This window comes from Pagrus pagrus (assembly GCF_965226575.1).
Source record: "Pagrus pagrus genome assembly, chromosome: 8".
Taxonomy (NCBI): domain Eukaryota; kingdom Metazoa; phylum Chordata; class Actinopteri; order Spariformes; family Sparidae; genus Pagrus; species Pagrus pagrus.
The window spans coordinates 83,445-105,872 of NC_140192.1; the positions used below are offsets into that span (position 1 = coordinate 83,445).

A 22,428-nucleotide genomic window follows, 5' to 3' on the forward strand; every position below is an offset into this window, starting at 1 on the left:
GTAAGTCATTACAATGTCCACAGCTAAGCTCCACAGCCAAGCTAGCATAACGTCATTAGCATGTTACAGCTACGTTACCTTACAGCTAGGTAATAAGTTACTATTTATCAACAGCTAAGTTAGCCACTTCTAAAAGTTATTGAGGGCCAAGAGACTAACAGATGCTGCTGTCAGCTTTCATCACAACGATCGCTTCCACATTGTGGCTGAAAAATAAACCTTCATGAGCCTCGGACCAGCTGTGTGTGTCCCAGCTGTTGTCTGAGTAGCACCAGACCGCGACACAAACGTGCCCGTAAACCGTAATCTCTTGTTTATGACAGATAAGACACACAAATACAAACATCGTAACGCCTATATGATAATCCATCATATTGATTCAGCAAAGGCTTCGTTGAAAACAAATGGACATGACCGGGAGGAGGGTTAGCAAAACAGTTGAGTAGTGACCGGACGAGAGGTTGTTATGGAGAAATAAATCCGGACAAATAAAATAAAAATCCGGAAATCATCCATTCAGTCATCTTACGTGCATTACTTGCTGCTTCATTTAGCTGCTACGAGCAAATAAATAGGCTGATTTGGTGTAAACATGATAGCAATGTTAGCTTGTTGTTAGCTTACAATGCTAACATAGAGGCAAACGTCTCCGTCGAACAAGTTAACAAGTGTTGACAATACTGCAGAGACAGACACTAATAAGACTCTAATAACACAGAAACAAACTAACGGCAGCTTTCACAGTCATCAGCAGCATCGGCATGAAAGTTATCTGCGTCACAACATCCACAATAAAGACGAAGGTTACCTGCTCAACAGAAACTCCGCTGTATCAGCATCGGGTCCATATCTTCACGGACCTTTCGCCACCGTTCAAATGATGACCCAATGTTTACTCGGCTTTGAGTCCTCTTTATGTCTCCGCTTTGTGTCTTTTCAGTGTCTTTCTTTGACTCTTTGTCGGTGGGGCGAGCAGAGACAGCTGAACTGCTCAGGGCAAAACAAACCTCTTGTCTACTTGTAGTTTCAAATACATTAGTGGGTCGGGACCAGACGTGAGCAGGAGCAGGAGAGTGAGCGAGGGGATTGGATCGGAAAATTGATCCAATAGGAGCCATCTGGACCGGAGAACTAATAGGTGGAACTAACAGGTGGAACTAACGGGTGTAACTAACGGGTAGAACTAACAGGTAGAACTAATAGATAGAACTAACAGGTAAAACTAACAGATAAAACTAACAGGTTGAACTAACAGGTAGAACAAACAGGTGGAACTAATAGGTAGAACCAACAGGTGGAACAAACAGGTAGAACTAACAGGTAGAACAGTGAGTGAGCAGCAGCTGAAACAACTCGAACTTTGTCGTGATTGAACATTATTTGGAGACGTTTGTGCTGCAGGTGAACTCAGGTGATGTTGTTGTTCTACTAAGAGATGTTTCTATTATTCTGTCCACACCATGTTTCTGAAAAAGGCTGGACCCAGACAGTTACATAGTTTCATGAAAACAAATAACTGTAAAACTGATTTTATGTCCAGTATTATAAATATATTAGTCTGGTCGCAGGTTGCAACAAAGTGTGAATGATGACAGCTCCAGACTGTGTGATTCAGAGTGTCCTTTATTTTGAAAGATTAACATACAGGAAGTTGAAAAGAGCGTGATCAGCAGTCTCACGTCTCAATAAAAAAAACAATAACTGATCAATATCTCACTATAAAATAAAAAAGATTCACATTTCACACAATCAGTAACATGATCATTGATCAACAAGCAGGGGGTGGGGTTAATACTGGTTGGTAAACAGGGGCGGGGTTTAGGTCAGCAGGTATACAGGGGGTGGGGCTACACCTCTGCAGCTACAGTTTATATTTACACACAGGTGACTCTTTAATAAACGTCCGTGTAAAGTTTCAGCGCACGTCTTTCCAGTGTGCTGAGTTTAAACTTTACACAGGTGCTTACTGTGCATGACATCAGCGCAGTACACTGTGACATCACTGTGACATCACTGCACTGAAACATGGCGTCACCTGAAACGATTCATCTGCCAACAGGAAGGATCGTCCTCACCACCATTTAAACATCTCAGACAATGGTTGTTTTTTTTAATTTACATTTGTAATTATTCATCATAGTTTAATCTGATCTCAGGTCAGTTAATCTGATCACAGGTCGGTTGGTCAGTTAATCTGATATCAGGTCATTTGGTCAATTGATCTGATCTCAGGTCAGTTAGTCTGATCTCAGGTCAGTTGGTCATTTAATCTGATCACAGATCAGTTAATCTGTCCCCAGGTCAGTTGGTCAGTTAATCTGATCCCAAATCAGTTAATCTGATCCCAGGTCAATTGGTCAATTAATCTGATCACAGGTCGGTTAGTCTGATCTCAAGTCAGTTCATCTGATTTTAGGTCAATTAATCTGATCTCAGGTCAGTTGGTCAGTTAATCTGATCCCCGGTCAATTGGTCAATTAATCTGATCTCAGGTCAATTGGTCGGTTAATCTGATCCCAGGTCAATTCATCTAATCCCAGGTCAGTTGGTCAATTAATTTGATCCCAGGTCAATTAATCTGATCACAGGTCAATTAATCTGACCGCAGGTCAATTAATCTAATCCCAGGTCAGTTGGTCAATTAATTTGATCCCAGGTCAATTAATCTGATCACAGGTCAATTAATCTGACCGCAGGTCAGTTAATCTGATCACAGGTCAGTTGGTCAATTAATATGATCTCAGCTCAGTTGGTCAATTAATCTGATCACAGGTCAGTTAATCTGATCTCAGGTCAATTTATCTGATCTCAGGTCAGTTGGTCAGTTAATCTGATGGCAGGTCAGTTAATCTGATCACAGGTCAGTTAGTCAGTTAATCTGATCACAGGTCAATTGGTCAGTTAATCTGATCTCAGGTCAGTTGTTCAATTAATCTGATCACAGGTCAGTTGGTCAGTTAATCTGATCACAGGTCAGTTAATCTGATCTCAGGTCAATTTATCTGATCTCAGATCAGTTAATCTGATCACAGGTCAGTTGGTCAGTTAATCTGATCTCAGGTCAATTAATCTGATCTCAGGTCAGTAAATCTGATCACAGGTCAGTTAATCTGATCACATGTCAGTTGGTCAGTTAATCTGATCACAGGTCAATTAATCTGATCTCAGGTCAGTTAATCTGATCACAGGTCAATTAATATGATCAATTGACCTGAGATCAGATTAACAGTCAATCTCAGGTCAGTTAATCTGATCACAGGTCAGTTGGTCAGTTCATCTGATCTCAGGTCATTTGGTCAATTGATCTGATCTCAGGTCAGTTAGTCTGATCTCAGGTCAGTTGGTCATTTAATCTGATCACAGATCAGTTAATCTGTCCCCAGGTCAGTTGGTCAGTTAATCTGATCCCAAATCAGTTAATCTGATCCCAGGTCAATTGGTCAATTAATCTGATCACAGGTCGGTTAGTCTGATCTCAAGTCAGTTCATCTGATTTTAGGTCAATTAATCTGATCTCAGGTCAGTTGGTCAGTTAATCTGATCCCCGGTCAATTGGTCAATTAATCTGATCTCAGGTCAATTGGTCGGTTAATCTGAACCCAGGTCAATTAATCTAATCCCAGGTCAGTTGGTCAATTAATTTGATCCCAGGTCAATTAATCTGATCACAGGTCAATTAATCTGACCGCAGGTCAATTAATCTAATCCCAGGTCAGTTGGTCAATTAATTTGATCCCAGGTCAATTAATCTGATCACAGGTCAATTAATCTGACCGCAGGTCAGTTAATCTGATCACAGGTCAGTTGGTCAATTAATATGATCTCAGCTCAGTTGGTCAATTAATCTGATCACAGGTCAGTTAATCTGATCTCAGGTCAATTTATCTGATCTCAGGTCAGTTGGTCAGTTAATCTGATGGCAGGTCAGTTAATCTGATCACAGGTCAGTTAGTCAGTTAATCTGATCACAGGTCAATTGGTCAGTTAATCTGATCTCAGGTCAGTTGTTCAATTAATCTGATCACAGGTCAGTTGGTCAGTTAATCTGATCACAGGTCAGTTAATCTGATCTCAGGTCAATTTATCTGATCTCAGATCAGTTAATCTGATCACAGGTCAGTTGGTCAGTTAATCTGATCTCAGGTCAATTAATCTGATCTCAGGTCAGTAAATCTGATCACAGGTCACTTAATCTGACCACAGGTCAGTTGGTCAGTTAATCTGATCACAGGTCAATTAATCTGATCTCAGGTCAGTTAATCTGATCACAGGTCAATTAATATGATCAATTGACCTGAGATCAGATTAACAGTCAATCTCAGGTCAGTTAATCTGATCACAGGTCAGTTGGTCAGTTCATCTGATCTCAGGTCAATTAATCTGATCACAGGTCAGTTGGTCAGTTAATGTGATCTCAGAAATCTTTTTCAGAAATCTGAAAAAACATTTAAACTGACAAATTTACAGAAACTCTGTTTTCACATCAGAACAAATGTTTACGTAGAAGATAAATTCGTAATTTTGGTCTGAAAAATGTGAAAAGAAAAGTAAAAAGCTTTGATCAGAACTTCAGGCTTTAATTTATTATAATTATTTAAAGAAATAGAAACATGTTTGTGGTTTTCTTTGAAATGAATAAAAATGATCCGATCTGATGATGAGGAATGAGATCTGGGAAATACAGACTGGACGGATCAGACTGTTTGGGACTGATCTAAAATCTGATCTCAGTCAGTACAAGTTGTCCTGCATCACATATTGACAGCAGTCTGTCATCTGATTGGTTGAGATAACTGTCCAATGAAAAGCTGTTACCGGACTTCCTCAGAGCTCTTTCCTGTACATCACTTCCTGTGGCGAGACGTCCTCACTGGTCTAGACTAGCCGACTACTCTGCACAAAGCCTACAAGATAGACAGACAGACGGACAGAGAGACAGACAGGTAGAAATGTTAGAGCTGGTCGAGTGAGACAGGAAGTCTTCACTAAAACTAAACTCAGTTCTATCGTTCAGCTGCGAATAAATCATATTTACACTATTAATAATAAAACTTCTGTGAGTGTTTTAACAGAAATAAATAAATGAGCTTGTTGTTGACGATAAAGTTTTCAGACGTCTTCGATTAGACGTTTGTTTCTGTAACTGAACTTTATTCCTTTGTTCTTAAAATTAAAAAAATAATCTTCAACAATATTTTTTATTTTTCTCTTTCTTAAATAAACATGAAACTAAATATATTTGGGTTTAGAATGAAACAAGACACTGAAGACATCAACTTGGACTGAGATAGACATTTTTCACTTTTGACATTTCATAGACCAAATAATGAATTGATTAATTAATAAATAATCAGCAGAGTAATCAGTAATGAAAATATTTGTTATCAGTAGTTCTTTTAGCAGGTGATGAAGTTAAAATAAAAAGACAAAAACATAAAAAACATGAAGCGACTGAATGAATGAATGTGACTGATGTTTTTCAGGATCAATGACTGCTAATCAATTTTCATATGTCAATCAATATCAAAATCATGATCCTGTTAAGAGGTTGTGATGAAACACTGAAGGTTCACATTCATGTTGATCTCCTGACTGAGTTACTTACAACTTGGTTTATTATTGATTAATCAGAGTTATTGATATTCAACAAATATCTGCTGTCCACATACTTCTGGCCAAGTTGTGTACTGATGCATTAGTCATGGTTTAAATGTTGGTGTCATGGTGGACGAGTCGTCTGCTGCTTTAACATGAACACAGTTCCATATATTTATGCGTTCGTTAAGTTTAATGTGTTTGAACACTGAAGTGAAGCTCACTTGCGTCAGACTTGAGGTCCAGCACCTCATTTTTTAAGGCCCATGAGAGCGTGATAACAACAATACAAATAGCACTGAATTCAAAGTTCCCAGAAGGCACCCTGACTGTGTTCAGGGCAGCAACAGCATCTCAGTGCTACATGTCAGTAAACACTCGACAGTGTCTGAGTATCATGCAGCCATTTACAGCTGTGAGACTGGAGCAGAGACGCTGTAGTTCATAACGTTTTTAACGGCAGCCGACAAAAAGTCCAAGAAAAGAAATATTTTTATAAGACAAGAACAAATACAAGTTTGTGCTCCGTGGGGACAAGCTCGTTTGTCTTCTCTGGAACGAGGCGGCAGAGACAAAGGAAGACAGTTGAAGGCGGCACCCCGCGTTCACAACAACCAATGATGCAGCAGTGATGGCCATCTTTACTGTGGCTGAAGAGATTGCCAATCGTCAAAGTTTTTTCCTGAAGCAGCGTTGCTAAAGGTCTGAGTACAGGTGAGCCTGCAGCTTATTAATGATGTCACATGATAACATGTAGATACATTTATATTGTCTTACATTTACAATCAGTCCTCTGAGGGCGGCTACAGTGCTGACAGAGTGACACAACAACCAACCAATCAGAGACCAAATCCACAGAAATACAACTGAACATTCATGACAGAGCTGCTGCAGGTCAGTTTTATATCCAGTAGGATGAATACAGATTCAGACTCATGACAAAATAAATCTGTCTGATCTCCAGCTTCTCACACAGCTGATCAGCAGGTTTCATCCTCCAGATGTTGGAGCTGGCTAAGTGATCCAGGGTCACACGTGACACGTTCGACAGTTTCTACATTCATGTTTGAATCCTGTAAACTGATTTAAATGTAAACAGATTGTGGGCTGAATGGACAGACTCTACACTTACACATATTGATTACAGATATTTATCTCACAGACAGAAGAGGCAGATCTATAAAAACAGGAGTTGTGTTGCAGTTTAAGCTCCACCCCCTCCTCAGATCACATGACCAGATTATAAAAAGGTACGCAGGAGGAACGCCTGAAATCTGCACCAGGGCTGCTGGTTGATGTGCGACACGTCGTCAGGTCGTGTTTGACTGAACTCAACCGGGTTGAGAACTGCACTTTGACTGATGATATAATTAATGATGAGCAGCATCCCACAATGCACTGCACACTGCTCACTGTTCAGAATCATGTGACCAGGTGTTTCAAGACCACCTGAACGCATCATCAGTTTGGACTCTGACGGAGGTGTGACAGGAGGTTCAATCCTCTGATAGACATACCTCTGTAGGCTGCGCCCCTATGGAGGCAGAGTCTGAGATGACACTCAACTGCCCTAAAGGTGACAAGGTGTGTCCCACAGGTAAAAAATAAACAGCAGCTTTAAAACAACAGGAAGTTTTCAGCACACAGACAGGCAGAGCAACAGATGACATTCAGAGGTCACAGAGGTCATCAGGTGAGAAGGTTACTGAAGGTTATCACAATAAAGGTCAAAGTTTATCTGGAGAGACCGACATCTGTACACATTAAACAAGAGGTCACTTCATGTCATAGAGGTCATGTGTAAGACATGTTTAGGATATATGTAGGTCATGTGTAGGACATGTGTAGATCATATGTAGGACATGTGTAGGTCATGTGTTGGACATGTGTAGTACAGGTTTAATTCATATGTAGGACATATGTAGGTCATGTGTAGGACATGTGTAGGACAGGTTTCATTCATATGTAGGACATGTGTAGGTCATGTGTAGGACTTTTGTAGGACAGGTTTAATTCATATGTAGGACATGTGTGGGACATGTGTAGGACAGGTTTAGGTCATGTGTTGAACACATGTAGGTCATATGTTGAACACATGTAGGTCATGTGTAGGTCATATGGAGGTCATGTGTAGGTCATGTGTAGGATGGTTTTAGGACATGTGTAGGTCATATGTAGGTCATAGCACCTTTGGCACTGCTGTCCAGGAAGACTTTGATGTAGGAGGTGGGGACGTATCCCTCCTCCTCCAGGTTCCTCCGTACTCTGGTCCAGCCGTCACCTTTGTCCTCTTCCACCACGGAAAGTAGTTCTCCTTCCACCATTGACAGGGTTCCTTCATTCTGACCTGCAGCAGATCAACAACATGTTGACATCATCACTGTCCACCTCAATGTCAGGTGATGCCCTCACAGAAAATAAGTACCTTGGAACGGGTAGAGGGACTTGCAGGTGCCAATACTCGGTAACGGTTCTTCATCATCAAAGTCATCATCAAACTCTGAACTACGAGATTTAAAGTGAAGCTCTGCACTGTGGTCTTCAGTGTAGCTGCCGTCAGGACTGAGGAGAGACACGGGTAGAGAGACATACAAGAAGAGAGAGAGACGGGTGGAGAGAGAGACAGGAAGAGAGAGAGACAGGTAGAGAGAGAGTTTGGTGGAGAAAGAGACAGGTAGAGAGAGAGAGATGGGTGGAGAGAGACAGGTGGAGAAACAAAGAGAGAACATTGTAGTTATGTTACACGTCTATGAACAGTGACTCATCATTGTTCACAATCAATCATAAGTGATCAGTAATCCATAATGAGAACCTCTCTCTGCTGGCTGGACTGCGGTTGTCCAGCTGTTTCAGGCTGCTGCTGCCTGGCGTTGTTGCCTGGGAATTTAACCCACAACCTCCACTCCGTCTTCTATTGCTGTGATCAGACAGTCTGCTGTCGGCCTCCATCAGCCAAGCCTACATAACAGACAGCAACGGACATCAATGGATAGCAACAGACAGCGACAAACATCAACAGACAGCAACAGTCAGCAACAAATAGCAACGGACATCGACGGACAGCAACAGACAGCAAAAGTCAGCAACAGACATCAATGGACATCAACGGACAGCAACAGTCAGCAAGATACAGCAACACTATATTGTTTATACTGCGTGTACTGTGTATTTGTAGTATTTGTAGTATAAACCTGGTTCCTCCTCAGCTCATCCTCCAGTTTCTGCAGACTCTGCTTCACTTCCTCTAGTCGTGGCTCCAAACTGCCAGCGTCGCCCATCTGAGGACTTCGTTCATACACCTCCCTCATCTTCAACAGAGCGTCTCTGAAACAACACACACACACAATATTAACGACACAACACACACACTTAGGAAATATCACAGATGGGACCGATGTGGTCGTTCATTCAGAGAGTTTCAATGTGTTCATTTCATCCAGAAGAAGCTCAAATCTCCACTGAATTTAATAAACTCTTGAAAATAAACTTTGACTGAAAGTTTCTTGTGTGACTGTGAGCTGATTGGTTGATGAGGATAAACAGCAGGTGGAGCTGATTCTCCTGTCGGTGCCGAAGAAGAGGACACAACAGAGAGCTCCAGTCAAACATGAAGACATGAGACATTTGTGTTAGTTGTGGTGTACTGTATTAACGTGTGGAAGGTTACAGTGTCCTCATCATCGCTCAACACAGAGATTAAAACAGCTTTAGCAGGTTTTAATTTGACCTAATTGTTTTGTTTTGTTCCTTCTGCAGCTGATTTTCAAATATTCTCCTTCAGACCAGCAGGAGGCAGCGCAGTCCCAGAGAAACATTAATCTGAGAGAAAGATTGAATGAAACTGATACTTACATACTTTACCTCCATTAAATCCTCCCAGATGTAACTTTAAACTTTGATTTCTGAATTTCCTCTCAGATGTAAAACAGAAGCTGCTGAGGGTTTGTTAGTCTGTAAAGAACACGAACATCCTACAGAGAATCAGTCCGACCGAGATGGATGGATTTGTCTTGTTCAGTGGACCACTGCAACCTTTCACTGCTGTCATTAGAGGACGACCCGCTTCGAGCAAAACTTCAACTTTTTAATACTGTTCTCATGAATGTGTTCGGGTCCTACCACAGTTTCTCAATTTCAGAAATATGTGAACTGAGACACTGATGAGGTTCAGATGCTGCAGGAGATCAGTATGTGTGTGTGTACCTCTGCTCTCTCTCTCTCTGGATCTCCTGGTTGATGTTGTTGATTCTGGTTTGAAGTTTCTTTCGTCTCTGTTCAGGAGGAAGATGACTGCAGTCTGCAGGACTAGAGCCCTGCAACATCCACACATTATTATATTATATTATATTATATTATATAATTTTATATTATATTATGTATACAGTGACTGTCATGTGGTTTAATACACCTATATGATGTCACAGACAGGTGTGACACTAACCAGTTTGAGTGACAGCTGTCCAATCAGAGAAGGCATGAAGGAAACATGAGAACATTAAAACACAGTTTGGGTTCATAAATATTCATGTGTACATGTGTGACCTCACTCAGACAGAACCAGCAGAACAGCTGCAGGTTGTTTGGTCATGTTGTGAACTTTCACCCTCTGATCCTGAAGGTGACTGAGCACACCGATTGGTTAAAGATGAAGCAGGATGTGAGTCGGATCATTACAGACATTAAACTCCATCAGTGTCTTTCTGCTCCCTCGTGCTGCTCGTCTGATCACCGGCTTCACTCACTGATTCTGTTTCAACTTTTTCTCTGCAGACAAGTTTTCTTTTGGTTTGTTTGTTTTTGGACTTCACTCCACTCCACTTCAAACACACTGCTGTCACTCAAATTAAAGATTCTGTCTGAATGAGGCCTACATACCTCTGTGTGTGTGTGTGTGTGTGTGTGTGTGTACCCCTCTCTTGAGGCTGCGAAGACACTGCTTCCTGGTTCGTGAACCAGAGGTCATGAGGTCATTTAGCCGCTGTGTGATTGGTTCTCTTGAGGCAGGGGGTGGGGACTGGGGACTGTTGGTCACAGCCCCTGGTGAAGGCGAGGTTGGTGGTGGAGGGGGAGGCTGCCGGGGGGAGGAGAGGAGAGTCAACAGCTGGAGAGAGAGACAGAGAGACAGACAGACAGAGAGAGGTGTGGTCAGTACAGCCAGGTGTGTGTTGTTGTGTCTATGTGTATAATGTATATGTGTTTGTGCACCTTGTTCTTTCGTATAAAGGGCCACAGCTTCCTGCTGTGTCTCCGCCCCTCAACTCGGTTGTCGAGGTAACTGGACTCAGAGATGCTCCGCCTCATGGTGGCGCTGTAGTCCTCAAACTCGACGTCACCTGGAGGTTCGAAGCCTGATTTATACACCTCCACCACCTGCCGCGTGTCCTACATACACACACACAAAGGTTTAGATCTGACCTTTGACCTTTATATCCCTCAGTGACACCAACAGGAAATACAAACATATTTTCAACACAACATCTACTGACCCTGACCCAGTCTACGGTGTGTTCTGAGGTCAGTTCTGCACCTGAACCAGCCAGTTCAACTCTCTGCCCAACAAACTGAACTTGAGTGTGAACTGAGCCCAGAGGAGACTCACCATCCTGGGCTGGATGCCCTCAGCAGAGGCCATCATGGCATCCAGACAGTGACTCACAACAGGAAGAACTTTTCTTTCTGCCTCCGCCGATGAACGCATCGCTTCACAGATTCTCTCAATCCGCCGCTCCTCCATGTCCTGGATACGCTGCCACCATACAAACATAGAGAATCAATGCTGAACCTGGTTCACCTGGTATACAACTGGTACCAGTGTGTGATTCACCTGGTATACAAATGGTACCAGTGTGTGGGTCACCTGTTATGCAACTGGTACCAGTGATTGTTTCACCTGGTATACAACTGGTACCAGTGTGTGGTTCATCTGGTATATGACCGGTACCAGTGTGTGTTCACCTGGTATACAACTGGTACCAATGTGTGGTTCACCTGGTATATGACCGGTACTAGTGTGTGGTTCACATGGTATACAACTGGTACCAATGTGTGGTTCACCTGGTATATGACCGGTACTAGTGTGTGGTTCACCTGGTATACAACTGGTACCAGTGTGAGGTTCACCTGGTATGTAGCTGGTACCAGTGTGCAGTTCACCTGCTATAAACTGGTACCATTGTGAAGTTTACCTGGTATATAACTGGTACCAGTGTGTGGTAGTGCTGGTGCTGGTCCTGGTTAAACTGGTTTAAACTGGTCACATAGTCTTTCCTGGACTCTTCAGCAGCTTGTTTTTTCTGTTGGGCCGTCTGACGAGCCTGAAAGCAGCAAACACACTGAAAGTTTAACACCAAATAACATCAACAGAAACTCTTGATGTAAAGAACCCAGTTTGAGGTTTTTGAAGCAAGTTTGATTTAGTTCGCTGTCCTTAAATCAGAAATAGTTCTTGTGCTTTTCACATCAGTTTGGATCAAACTAAAGAGAGACACGACATGTTGATCAGTTTTAAAGGTTGGTAGAGGTAACACTTTCCCCCTGCTCCAGTCTTTATGTTAAGCTAGGCTAACCCTGTCCTGATGTATAATTATGGATCTTGCCGCTTTTCTTGCTAAGACCCTCCTATTCTGCCTCTGAATGCCTTACCCTGATAGGCTTATGATAATCCTGACCAATCATCACTTCTCAAATCTTAAACCGAACTAATGAAGGCAGCCATTCAAAAGCAGAGGAGGGCGGGTCTACTCTAACCCTGATGGCTAGAGTAGAGAGCTGAAAAAATGACATCATAATCTAAAGCTGTCAAAATACATTATTACATAATGTCCGCTGTTATTGCAAACATATTTACAATGAATGTGTGACAGAGCAATCAAATGACCTTACCTTCAGAGAGCAGCGCTGATACAGACAGACAGACAGACAGACAGAGAGAGAGACAGAAGATCAGATTAGTAAAGTATCATCACTGATGTTGACTCAAAACATGAATTTAACTTCATGTTTATGTGTAATAATCTGATTAAAGTCTATAAATATTGTTTGTATTGAGTTGAAAATGAAAAAAGCTTTTACATGACGCGATCACTAGATCAGTTTGTAGTTCTCAATAATCTGATAAATTACTTTTGAAATGAACATCTTCTCAAATGGATTTTATAACCTAAAAAAGGAACAAATTAATGCAAAAATCTCCAAAACCTGCAGCAGTTCATACATGACATCTTCCAAATATGGACAATTATCATCTGCATACAGTCACATAGTCACATGTTGTGCTATATTCAGACTGCTGTATTTTAAAATGTGCTAAAGGAGAGTGATGGGTCAAAAAGTAACTCCTCCTCCTCCTCCTCTGATATACAGTCAGGTCCATAAATATTGGGACATCGACACAATTCTCTTCTTTTTGGCTCTATGCACCAATAAGATGGATTTGAAATGAAACGTACAAGATGTGCTTTAACTGCAGACTTTCAGCTTTAATTTGAGGGTATTTACATCCAAATCAGGTGAACAGTGTAGGAATTACAACAGTTTCTATATGTGCCTCCCACTTTTTAGGGGACCAAAAGTAATGGGACAATTGACTCAAAAGCTATGTCATGGACAGGTGTGGGCTATTCCTTTGTTATGTCATCATCAATTAAGCAGGTAAAAGGTCTGGAGTTGATTCCAGGTGTGACATTTGAATTTGGAATCTGTTGCTGTTACCTCTCAATATGAGATCCAAGGAGCTGTCAGTAGTTGCGTTTAAATCCACCTTTTCTCAATCGCATTTTTAAAAATTGCGAATAATAATACTTGGATGGAACCGCCAGAAATTCGAAAAAAGGCAGTGAATTTGCAAAAATGTTTTTACGTTTGGAGGGGGTGGATTTGTCAGCGTATCGATAAAAGGAAAATGCGACTTTTTGTTATGGAAACAGGTTTTGCGAATAAATCATGACTAACCCGGATGTGACTTTGTGGTACGACATCCCAAAAGTCCTTCACCCGGCAATGTTCCCAAACAAATGGAGAACGACGCAGTCTCCCTCCAGCAAACTCCAACAGCACTCGTAACATAAAAAATCTTCTTTTCCTTCTCTTCAGGAGGGTTTTGTAGGCTGTATACGCTGACAAAATTGTAGCTAATGTTCTCCCAAGAGCCAACAGGTTCACCAGTAAATTGTCCATGATGTTGAGTGTCAGCTGAGTGTCAACTGTCAGCTGAGTGTGAACTGTTGTCATGGATACATTCACGCTCTCTTATGACGTAATCTCACGACGCACTCCTCCTCTCCCAATAATCGCAAAACAATAACGAATGGAAATGGGCATAAATTCGCATTTGCTTTTTGTGCATTTTCACAAAATCTGCTCTTAAATTCAATACATTTGGATTGAAACCCAGTTACTGTCAGTGAAGCAGCCATCATTAGGCTGAAAAATCAAAACAAACCCATCAGAGAAATAGCAAAAACATTAGGTGTGGCCAAATCAACTGTTTGGAACATTCTTAAAAAGAAAGAATGCACCGGTGAGCTCAGCAACACCAAAAGACCTGGAAGACCACGGAAAACAACTGTGGTGGACGACAGAAGAATTCTTTCCCTGGTGAAGAAAAACCCCTTCACAACAGTTGGCCAGATCAACAACGCTCTCCAGGAGGTAGGTGTATGTGTTTCAAAGTCAACAATCAAAAGAAGACTTCACCAGAGTGAATACAGGGGGTTCACCACAGGATGTAAACCATTGTTGAGCCTCAAGAACAGGAAGACCAGATTAGAATTTGCCAAACAACACCTAAAAAAGCCTTTATAGTTCTGGAAGAACATCCTATGGACAGATGAGACCAAGATCAACTTGTACCACAGTGATGGGAAGAGAAGAGTGTGGAGAAGGAAAGGAACTGCTCATGATCCAAAACATACCACCTCATCAGTGAAGCATGGTGGTGGTAGTGTCATGGCGTGGGCATGTATGGCTGCCAATGGAACTGGTTCCCTTGTATTTATTGACGATGTAACTGCTGACAAAAGCAGCAGGATGAATTATGAAGTGTTTTGAGCAATATTATCTGCTCATATTTAGCCAAATGCTTCAGAACTCATTGGACTACGCTTCACAGTGCAGATGGACAATGACGTAAAGCATACTGCAAAAGCAACCAAAGAGTTTTTTAAGGCAAATAAGTGGAATGTTATGCAATGGCCAAGTCAATCACCTGACCTGAATCCGATTGAGCATGCATTTCACTTGCTGAAGACCAAACTAAAGGGAAAATGCCAAGAACAAGCAGGAACTGAAGACCGTTGCCGTAGAGGCCTGGCAGGGCATCACCAGGGATGAAACCCAGTGTCTAGTGAGGTCTATGCCTTCCAGACTTCAGGCTGTAATTGACTGCAAAGGATTTGCAACCAAGTATTAAACATTGAAAGTTTGATTTATGATTGTTTAGTTTGTCCCATTACTTTTGGTCCCTTAAAAAGTGGGAATCATATATAGAAACTGTTGTAATTCCTGCACCGTTCACCCGATTTGGATGTAAATACCCTCAAATTAAAGCTGAAAGTCTGCAGTTAAAGCACATCTTGTTCGTTTCATTTCAAATCCATTGTAGTGGTGCATAGAGCCAAAAAGATATTTTTTATTTATGGACCTGACTGTATATTCATGTTTCAGATTGACTCTCTCAATAGAGCCACATTATGTTTATATGAATTCATGTTCATCTACCTTCTCTCCGTCCGTCTTGTTGTCAAGGTCGATTCTGTCAGAGACGTGTTGAGCTCGCTCCGCCTCCTTACAGTCACGCTCAAACCGACGTTTACTCTGAACAGCAACAAGAACAACAAAACAACAAATCAATAAAATCGTCACAATAAAGTGAAAGTGCTTTTGTTTGTTTTTTGACTCTGGGATCAGAGGTGGTGGGCAGATTCAATGTGTTGGTAGGTTGGGTCATGAGGTGGAGGTCAGCAGGTGTTGATGGGAGGGGTCAGAGGTCACTTACAGACTCCAGCTGTTTCCAGGAACTCTCAATGTGCTGCTGAGCACGACGGCCATCTTGGAAATGCTGAAACAAAAACACAAACTGGTCAGCCAGGAAATGTATTATTGTTATTATTGTTGTTGTTGTTATTGTTGTTATTATTACTACTTCTGCAACTACACTGACAACTGAAAGAGAGAGACACATTGTCAGCAGCTGTGCTGTGACTCGTTGAAGTATAAGTATCCAAAGTCTCTTCTGCCTGCACATGTATTTATACTGTAAAACAGAAAAATATCTTCATCATAGACACTTGTGAAAGTGAAACAATGATGGAGCCGTGACAGAGCCAGAGTTCAGTGTACCTGCATCAATTTACTCCCCGTCACTCGGCAGACCACTGAGCCAAGCTGTTGGTTTGTTTACTCACAGTCTTCCTCTCGGTCTTCAGCTCCTGGGTGTATCTGGACAGCTCGCAGACGATCTGTGAGTTCAGGTTCTCAGCAAGTTCTTCTCTCTGAACCGAGAGTTCATTCAGCTGACGAAGAGTTGCAGCAAAAGCCAAACACCAGGTGTACCTGTAACAACCAATCAGATAGCAGGTGTACCTGTAACAACCAATCAGACACCAGGTGTACCTGTAACAACTTTACTTTACAAGTCTGGCTCTGTGTGAAGTGGGTGAAGTGACAACAAACAAACAAACAAACAAACAGCGAATCTGTTCAAATAAATGAAAGTCATTAAACTGTCGACTGACCTGCTCTCGTCCTCTCTGCTTCTCTTTGGATGGTACTTCTTAGACAGGCTCCTGCAGACAGACAGGTAGAGAGAGAGGTAGAGAGTGAGATAGGTAGAGAGACAGACAGGTACAGAGACAGACAGACAGACAGAAAGAGAGGCAGAGAGACAGACAGGAAGCAAGATAAGTTAAGGTAAGATGTTCCTTGATTGATCCCCTCACAGGTAACACAGCAGCACAAGAGTAGGTCCCAACAAATAGAGACAATAATAAAGAGAATATTGGAATAATAAAATAACAATTTGAATAGAAAATATAATAAAAACTATTAGAATAAAGTTAAAGATACTATATACAGTCACTGTCCTAAATGTGTGTTCATGACTTGTGCAATATATAATAAATGGGCAGGGTTGAGATAATAAATAACAACAGAACAAAACAATCAGTCTTTGTGACATGAAGTGTTTGTTTGAGTCCTTCAGTCAGTGGAGAACGGAGAGACAGGTAGAGAGACAGACAGACAGGTAGAGAGACAGAGAGAGGGGTAGAGGGACAGACAGGTAGAGAGAGACAGACAGACATGTAGAAAGAGAGAGAGAGAGAGGGTCTGAGCTGGGCTACATCAGGGAGATGCTGCACACCCTGTGCACCCTGTGCACCCGGCTTCTGTCCAGCTAAGATATACAGACTGAACACTTTCCCATTTGAGTAACAGAACAACATGGAAATATATTGTTAGTTAGCAATAGTAATAATAACAATAGTAGTAATCAGCACAATGGTAATATTAGTGAAAATAGTACATACCTCCATGGAAGTCATATGAAATGATTATTTAGTATTATAAATGTATAGGTAGTTGTAGGTGTCTTAATATCTCTCTCACTATACAGGTTCATTTTGATTGTTTTTTAATGTGTTCATTTCATATAACTGTTGGATATTCAGGGTCTCCACTCCTCAACCTTTGAGCTGAAGAGCAGAAACCCTGAATTCATGAAATCTATCAAAGACGTTGATATAACTGTATTGACAGAAACATGGTGTCAAAATGATTTGCTCACTCACTGTCCTCCAGGATATGATGAAGTCAAGGTGCCCTCTGTAAAATTAAAAAACATACGCAAGGGCAGAACATCGGGGGGATCTTGGTGTGGTATGAAGGAGATCTTTGCCGTCAGATCTCACCAGTAAAACAGGGGAAATCACACATTTGGTTGAGATCAAACCCGAGGCATAACTGATAGGGATCTATATCTCTGTGCAATTTATATACCCCCCAGTAGATTCTCCTTATTTTGAAGAAGACATTTCTGACACTCTCCATTCAGAAATTGCCTACTTCCAGGCCCAGGGAAACGTGCTTCTAACTGGAGATCTGAATGGACGAACAGGAATCGAACCTGATGTCATGGACCCACAGGGCAACAACCATGTATTTGGTCTGGCCCCCTGTTTACCACACCAACCATCACCCGTCAGAACAACCTTGAATCTGAAATAAATCAAAGTGGCAGGGAGACAGTGCATCTCTGTCGGGCCTTAGGCCTGTACATAGCTAATGGTAGGTTCAGAGGGACTCTTTAGGGAGATTCACATACTCCTCAGCTCTTGGGTCTAGTGTAGTAGACTATGCAATCACTGACATGGACCCCTCCACTATCAGTGCATTCACTGTCAGACAGCAATCCCCCCTTTCAGACCACAACCAAATAAATGTGTTCTTTAAACTCTCAGATCAAATGAGTGACACAAAAAGGGAACCCAGCAAGCCGTTTCAATTAAATCCTCCTTACAGATGGGCCCCAGACAGTGGAGACAAACTCATCATGGCCTTGAACTCACCTGATCTGATGAATGACATATCAATATATGACCAAAACCATTATGTCTCTACCACAGATGGTGTAAACAAGGCCATTGATGATATCAATATGATATTTCATAAGGCAGCTGTTAAAGCTGACCTCATCAAACAAAAACAGAAGCCTGTTAAAAGGCAAACCGCTGAAAAATGGTTTGATCCAGAATGCAAGACCATCGCCAACCACCCAGCCTTACGCATTAGATACAATGACATTTTAAAGAAATATAAATGTACAATTAGGAACAAAAAACAAAATTATTCCCACATGAAATTCGAAGATATTGAGAATGCCATTAATCAAAATCAATTCTGGGATATGTGGAGCAAGTTCAACACAAAGCAACAGACATCACCCATCCAACATGGTGACATCTGGAGAGCACACTTTGAAAATCTGTACAAAGACATACCAATAAATCAAATCAATTCACATCAATATATTACACAAGAAAAACTCAAAACATTAGAAGAAACAATTAAAGACAACCAAAACCCCCTTGATTTCCCAATTACTTGGGAAGAATTGACCACACAGACAAAATCTCTCCAGCCGAGGAAAGCTTGTGGTCCAGACAGCATTAAAAACGAAATGCTCAAGTGCAGCAGCCCAGAGATGCAGGGTGCAGTATTAAAGTTGTTCAATATTGTATTACAGTCAGGATGTTTTCCTGACATCTGGTGCAAAGGGCTCATTTCCCCCATTCATAAGAGTGGAGACACTCCATCTTGAGTAAAAGTTAAACTGGCTTCCTCCCAAAACACCGCACCACCGACCATGTATATACCCTTCACACTTTGATTAACAAACAACATTGTTGTACACCAAACAAAAAATGGTAAGATATTCACTTGTTTCATTGATTTCAAGAAAGCTTTCGACTCTGTTTGGCATGAAGGGCTCTATTACAGGCTGCTACACTGTGGTACAGGGGGCAACATGTACCATCTGGTTAAATCAATGTATTTGGAAAATATGTGTGCTGTTAAAATTGGAGACAAACAAACTGAAGTCTTCACCCAGAGAAGAGGTGAACGCCAGGGCTGCAGTTTAACTCCACTCTGTTCAACGTGTATATAAATGAACTTGCTGTTGAGTTAGATCAATCTGCTGCTCCTGGCCTCTCCCTCCTCGATAGAGAGCTGAAGTCTCTGTTTCATGCTGATGACCTTGTCCTACTGTCTCCTACTGAACAAGGACCACAGCAGCAGCTGGACACAGTAGAAAAGTCCTGTCAGAACTGGGCCCTGGCAGTAAACATGAAGAAAACTAATGTCATGATCTTTCAAAAACGCCCCAGATGTCAGGAGAACAAACACCAATTTACTATAAATAATCATGTCATTGAACACATCATGAGTTATACCTGCCTTGGTATAACCATGACAGCATCAGGGAGTTTCAACATGGCAGTGATGCACTGAAGGAAACAGCTGAAGAGCCCGACATGCAACTAAGAGAACATTTATCATTTACAAACTCCAGTCAAAACCTGGCTTCAGATATTTGATAGTGTCATCCAGCCCACTGTGCTGTACGGTGGTGAAGTCTGGGTCCACTCAGTCATCAGAACTGAACCCGCTGGGACAAACATCCAACAGAGTCTTTACATGCAGAAGTCTGCAGACACATTTTACACAGAAACACACCAACAAATGCATGTAGAGCAGAATGAGGCAGAGACCCGCTGATAATTAACATCCAACAGAGAACGCTCCACTTGTTAACCAGCTGAAGTCCAGCCAGAGACGCCTCCACTCCAAAGCCCTCCAGACTCTGAGCTGAGCCCAGAGAAGAGTCCCCTCTGTCAGCTGGTCCTGAGGCTGACTGCCCCTCTCAGACAGTCTGACAGCCTCACAGCAACACTGCTCTCCCAACACAACCAGAGTCAACACATTATAACACAATGTAAAGAAACCTGCAACACCGGAAAGAAGAAACTAAAAGCCAAAGTGGATCAGAACGTTATCTCGCCCTAAAAACATGATGAGTCAGCAGAACATTTCTCTACTGTCAGAGATAGAAAGCAGAGACAGATGCTCACCAAGTACAGGCTCAGTGACCACAAACTGACAATCCAAACAGGAAGACACAAACAATCATGGCAACCAAAAGACAACACAACATGTGGTCACTGCTCGACAGGTGAGGCTGAGACAGAGATGCACTTTCTCCTACAATGTAAAGCATTCAACGAAACCAGGAACATTTATTTTAAAGTTCAACTCTGTAATCTCAGGCTCCACCCACTCACAGACACACCTGTGTCCTGCTTGTTAAACTGTGATTTGTTTGATTGGTTCTTATGTTAAACTACCTGAAACCTGTGTACGTGTCGTCAAAAAAGCTTTATTAATACTTCATCTGTTGAGAGAGGTGAGCTCCAGGTGAGCTCCGGATGAGCCCCAGGTGAGCTCCGGATGAGCTCCAGGTGAGGTCCTTGTGAGCCCCAGGTGAGCTCCGGGTGAGTTCCGGGTGAGCCCCAGGTGAGCCCCAGGTGAGCTCCAGGTGAGCTCCAGGTGAGCTCCAGGTGAGGTCCTTGTGAGCCCCAGGTGAGCCCCAGGTGAGCCCCAGATGAACTGTTACCTGATCTGTTTGGCGTAGCTCAGTTCGATGTCGGCTCTCTCTTTGATGAACTTGGTGTATCTCTCCAGGAAGTCGATTCCCCAGCTGGTGTGTTTCTCCAAGTTATCAAACTGATCCTGGAACACAAGACAACACCATGACTCCACCCACTGAATCCACCTGTACACTGACTCCACCCACTGAATTCAGCTGTACACTGTCTCCACCCACTGAATCCACCTGTACACTACATACTGTATAATTAAAATTACATACAGAACATATTGTATAACATACATTATATTCAGAACATACTGTATAATATACATTACATACAGAACATATTGTATAATATACATTATATACAGTGTACAATGTGTATACTGTACTGTATAATATACTAGTACTGTGTATACAGTATGCAGACGCGTATTCATGCATGTATAGAACCACCTACATCCTGTACAATAAGTAATCGAGTAGTTTTAGCTCGCTCTGTGTAAAACTGTCAGCTGATTCTAGTATGACGTCACATCGCATCCCGTCAACAAAGCTGATCATGATCATTACTTTAATAATCGATAATTAACTTGTGTCAGGTTGGGTCTCTGTCTCCGGGTCGCGCGCTGCAGCAGCATCATGGAGGACGCAGAGCACGAGCCGCTGTCGTCACTCACCGTGTTGCTATGGCAGAGCCGAGAGAAGCACGAGGGCCTCTCACACACACACACACACACACACACACAGGCCCGGTGTCCGGCTCGTTAGCTGATGGTGAGCAGTGACGTGTTCTCAGGTATCTGTCGGGTCAGTGCGGCTGCAGCAGGTGTGAACAGGTGTACGTACCCACAGCTCGGTGCCCCAGTTGCAGCTCATCCTGTCCGTTCAGCCCCTCGCGCTCCGCTGCGGCTCCGATCCGACGATCACCGCGAGCTGCTGCTGCTGCTGCTGCTGTCCGCCGCGCGCATCCTCCGACACACCGGCTGTTTTTCTGTCTGTCTGTCTCCCCCTCTGTCTCGCTCTCTGTCTGTCTGTCTGTCTGTTTCTGTCTGTCTGTTTCTGTCTGCAGCAGCACGAGAGCAGAGGACGCGGACACGCGCGGCGCGTCTCCCTGGAGGACCCTTTGTCATCAGTGAGGAGATGCTGAGATTGTGTGTGTGTGTGTGTGTGTGTGTGTGTGTGTGACAGCAGGGCGGGGCGGCAACTGAGCATGCTCAGTACACACACAAAGTGTCAGCAGACAGAAAAATATAGGCTAGTCATAATAAATAATCATAGTATTTATTTTAAACATCTAATAACAACAACAATAATAATAATAATAATAATAATAATAATAACAGCTGTGATGGTGTCAGTCCTCCAGCAGGCGGCGTTCTTCTCTCATTAATTACATCTTCTATGTCACTGGCATCACTTTACATCATTTTATTGAAGCTGCAACAACACATTTTATTATTGTTATTATTATCATCATCATCATCATCATTATTATTATTATTATTGTTATTATTATTATTATTATTATTATTATTATTATTATCATTATTGTTGTTGTTGTTGTTGTTATTATTGTTACTATTATTATTATTATTATTATTATTATTATTGTTATCATCATCATTATCATCATCATTATTATTATTATTGTTACTATTATTATTATTATTATTATTATTATTGTT

General features: G+C 42.0%; 1 protein-coding gene across 3 annotated transcripts; it reads right to left on the reverse strand.

The window, feature by feature from the left end:
* Positions 1–1,607: 1,607 nt before the first annotated feature.
* LOC311261964 (formin-binding protein 1-like) lies at positions 1,608–21,908 on the reverse strand. 3 transcript variants are annotated; one of them, XM_084361020.1, is made up of 18 exons: positions 21,590–21,908; positions 20,765–20,880; positions 16,329–16,379; positions 15,999–16,146; positions 15,590–15,652; positions 15,313–15,408; positions 12,478–12,492; positions 11,781–11,909; positions 11,195–11,341; positions 10,801–10,977; positions 10,505–10,666; positions 10,037–10,051; positions 9,799–9,908; positions 8,787–8,919; positions 8,408–8,553; positions 8,021–8,157; positions 7,784–7,942; positions 1,608–4,904 (listed from the first exon to the last, which is right to left on the reverse strand). In XM_084361020.1, the coding sequence occupies exons 1-18, from the start codon at positions 21,617–21,619 to the stop codon at positions 4,876–4,878; spliced, it is 1,863 nt and encodes a 620-aa protein (XP_084217146.1). In that variant the 5' UTR covers positions 21,620–21,908; the 3' UTR covers positions 1,608–4,875. The 3 variants fall into 3 exon arrangements, with proteins under 3 accessions (XP_084217146.1, XP_084217144.1, XP_084217145.1); XM_084361018.1 differs by having other exon boundaries at positions 10,505–10,696; positions 21,590–21,907; XM_084361019.1 differs by lacking the exon at positions 10,037–10,051 and having other exon boundaries at positions 10,505–10,696; positions 21,590–21,907.
* Between the last annotated feature and the right edge of the window lie 520 nt (positions 21,909–22,428).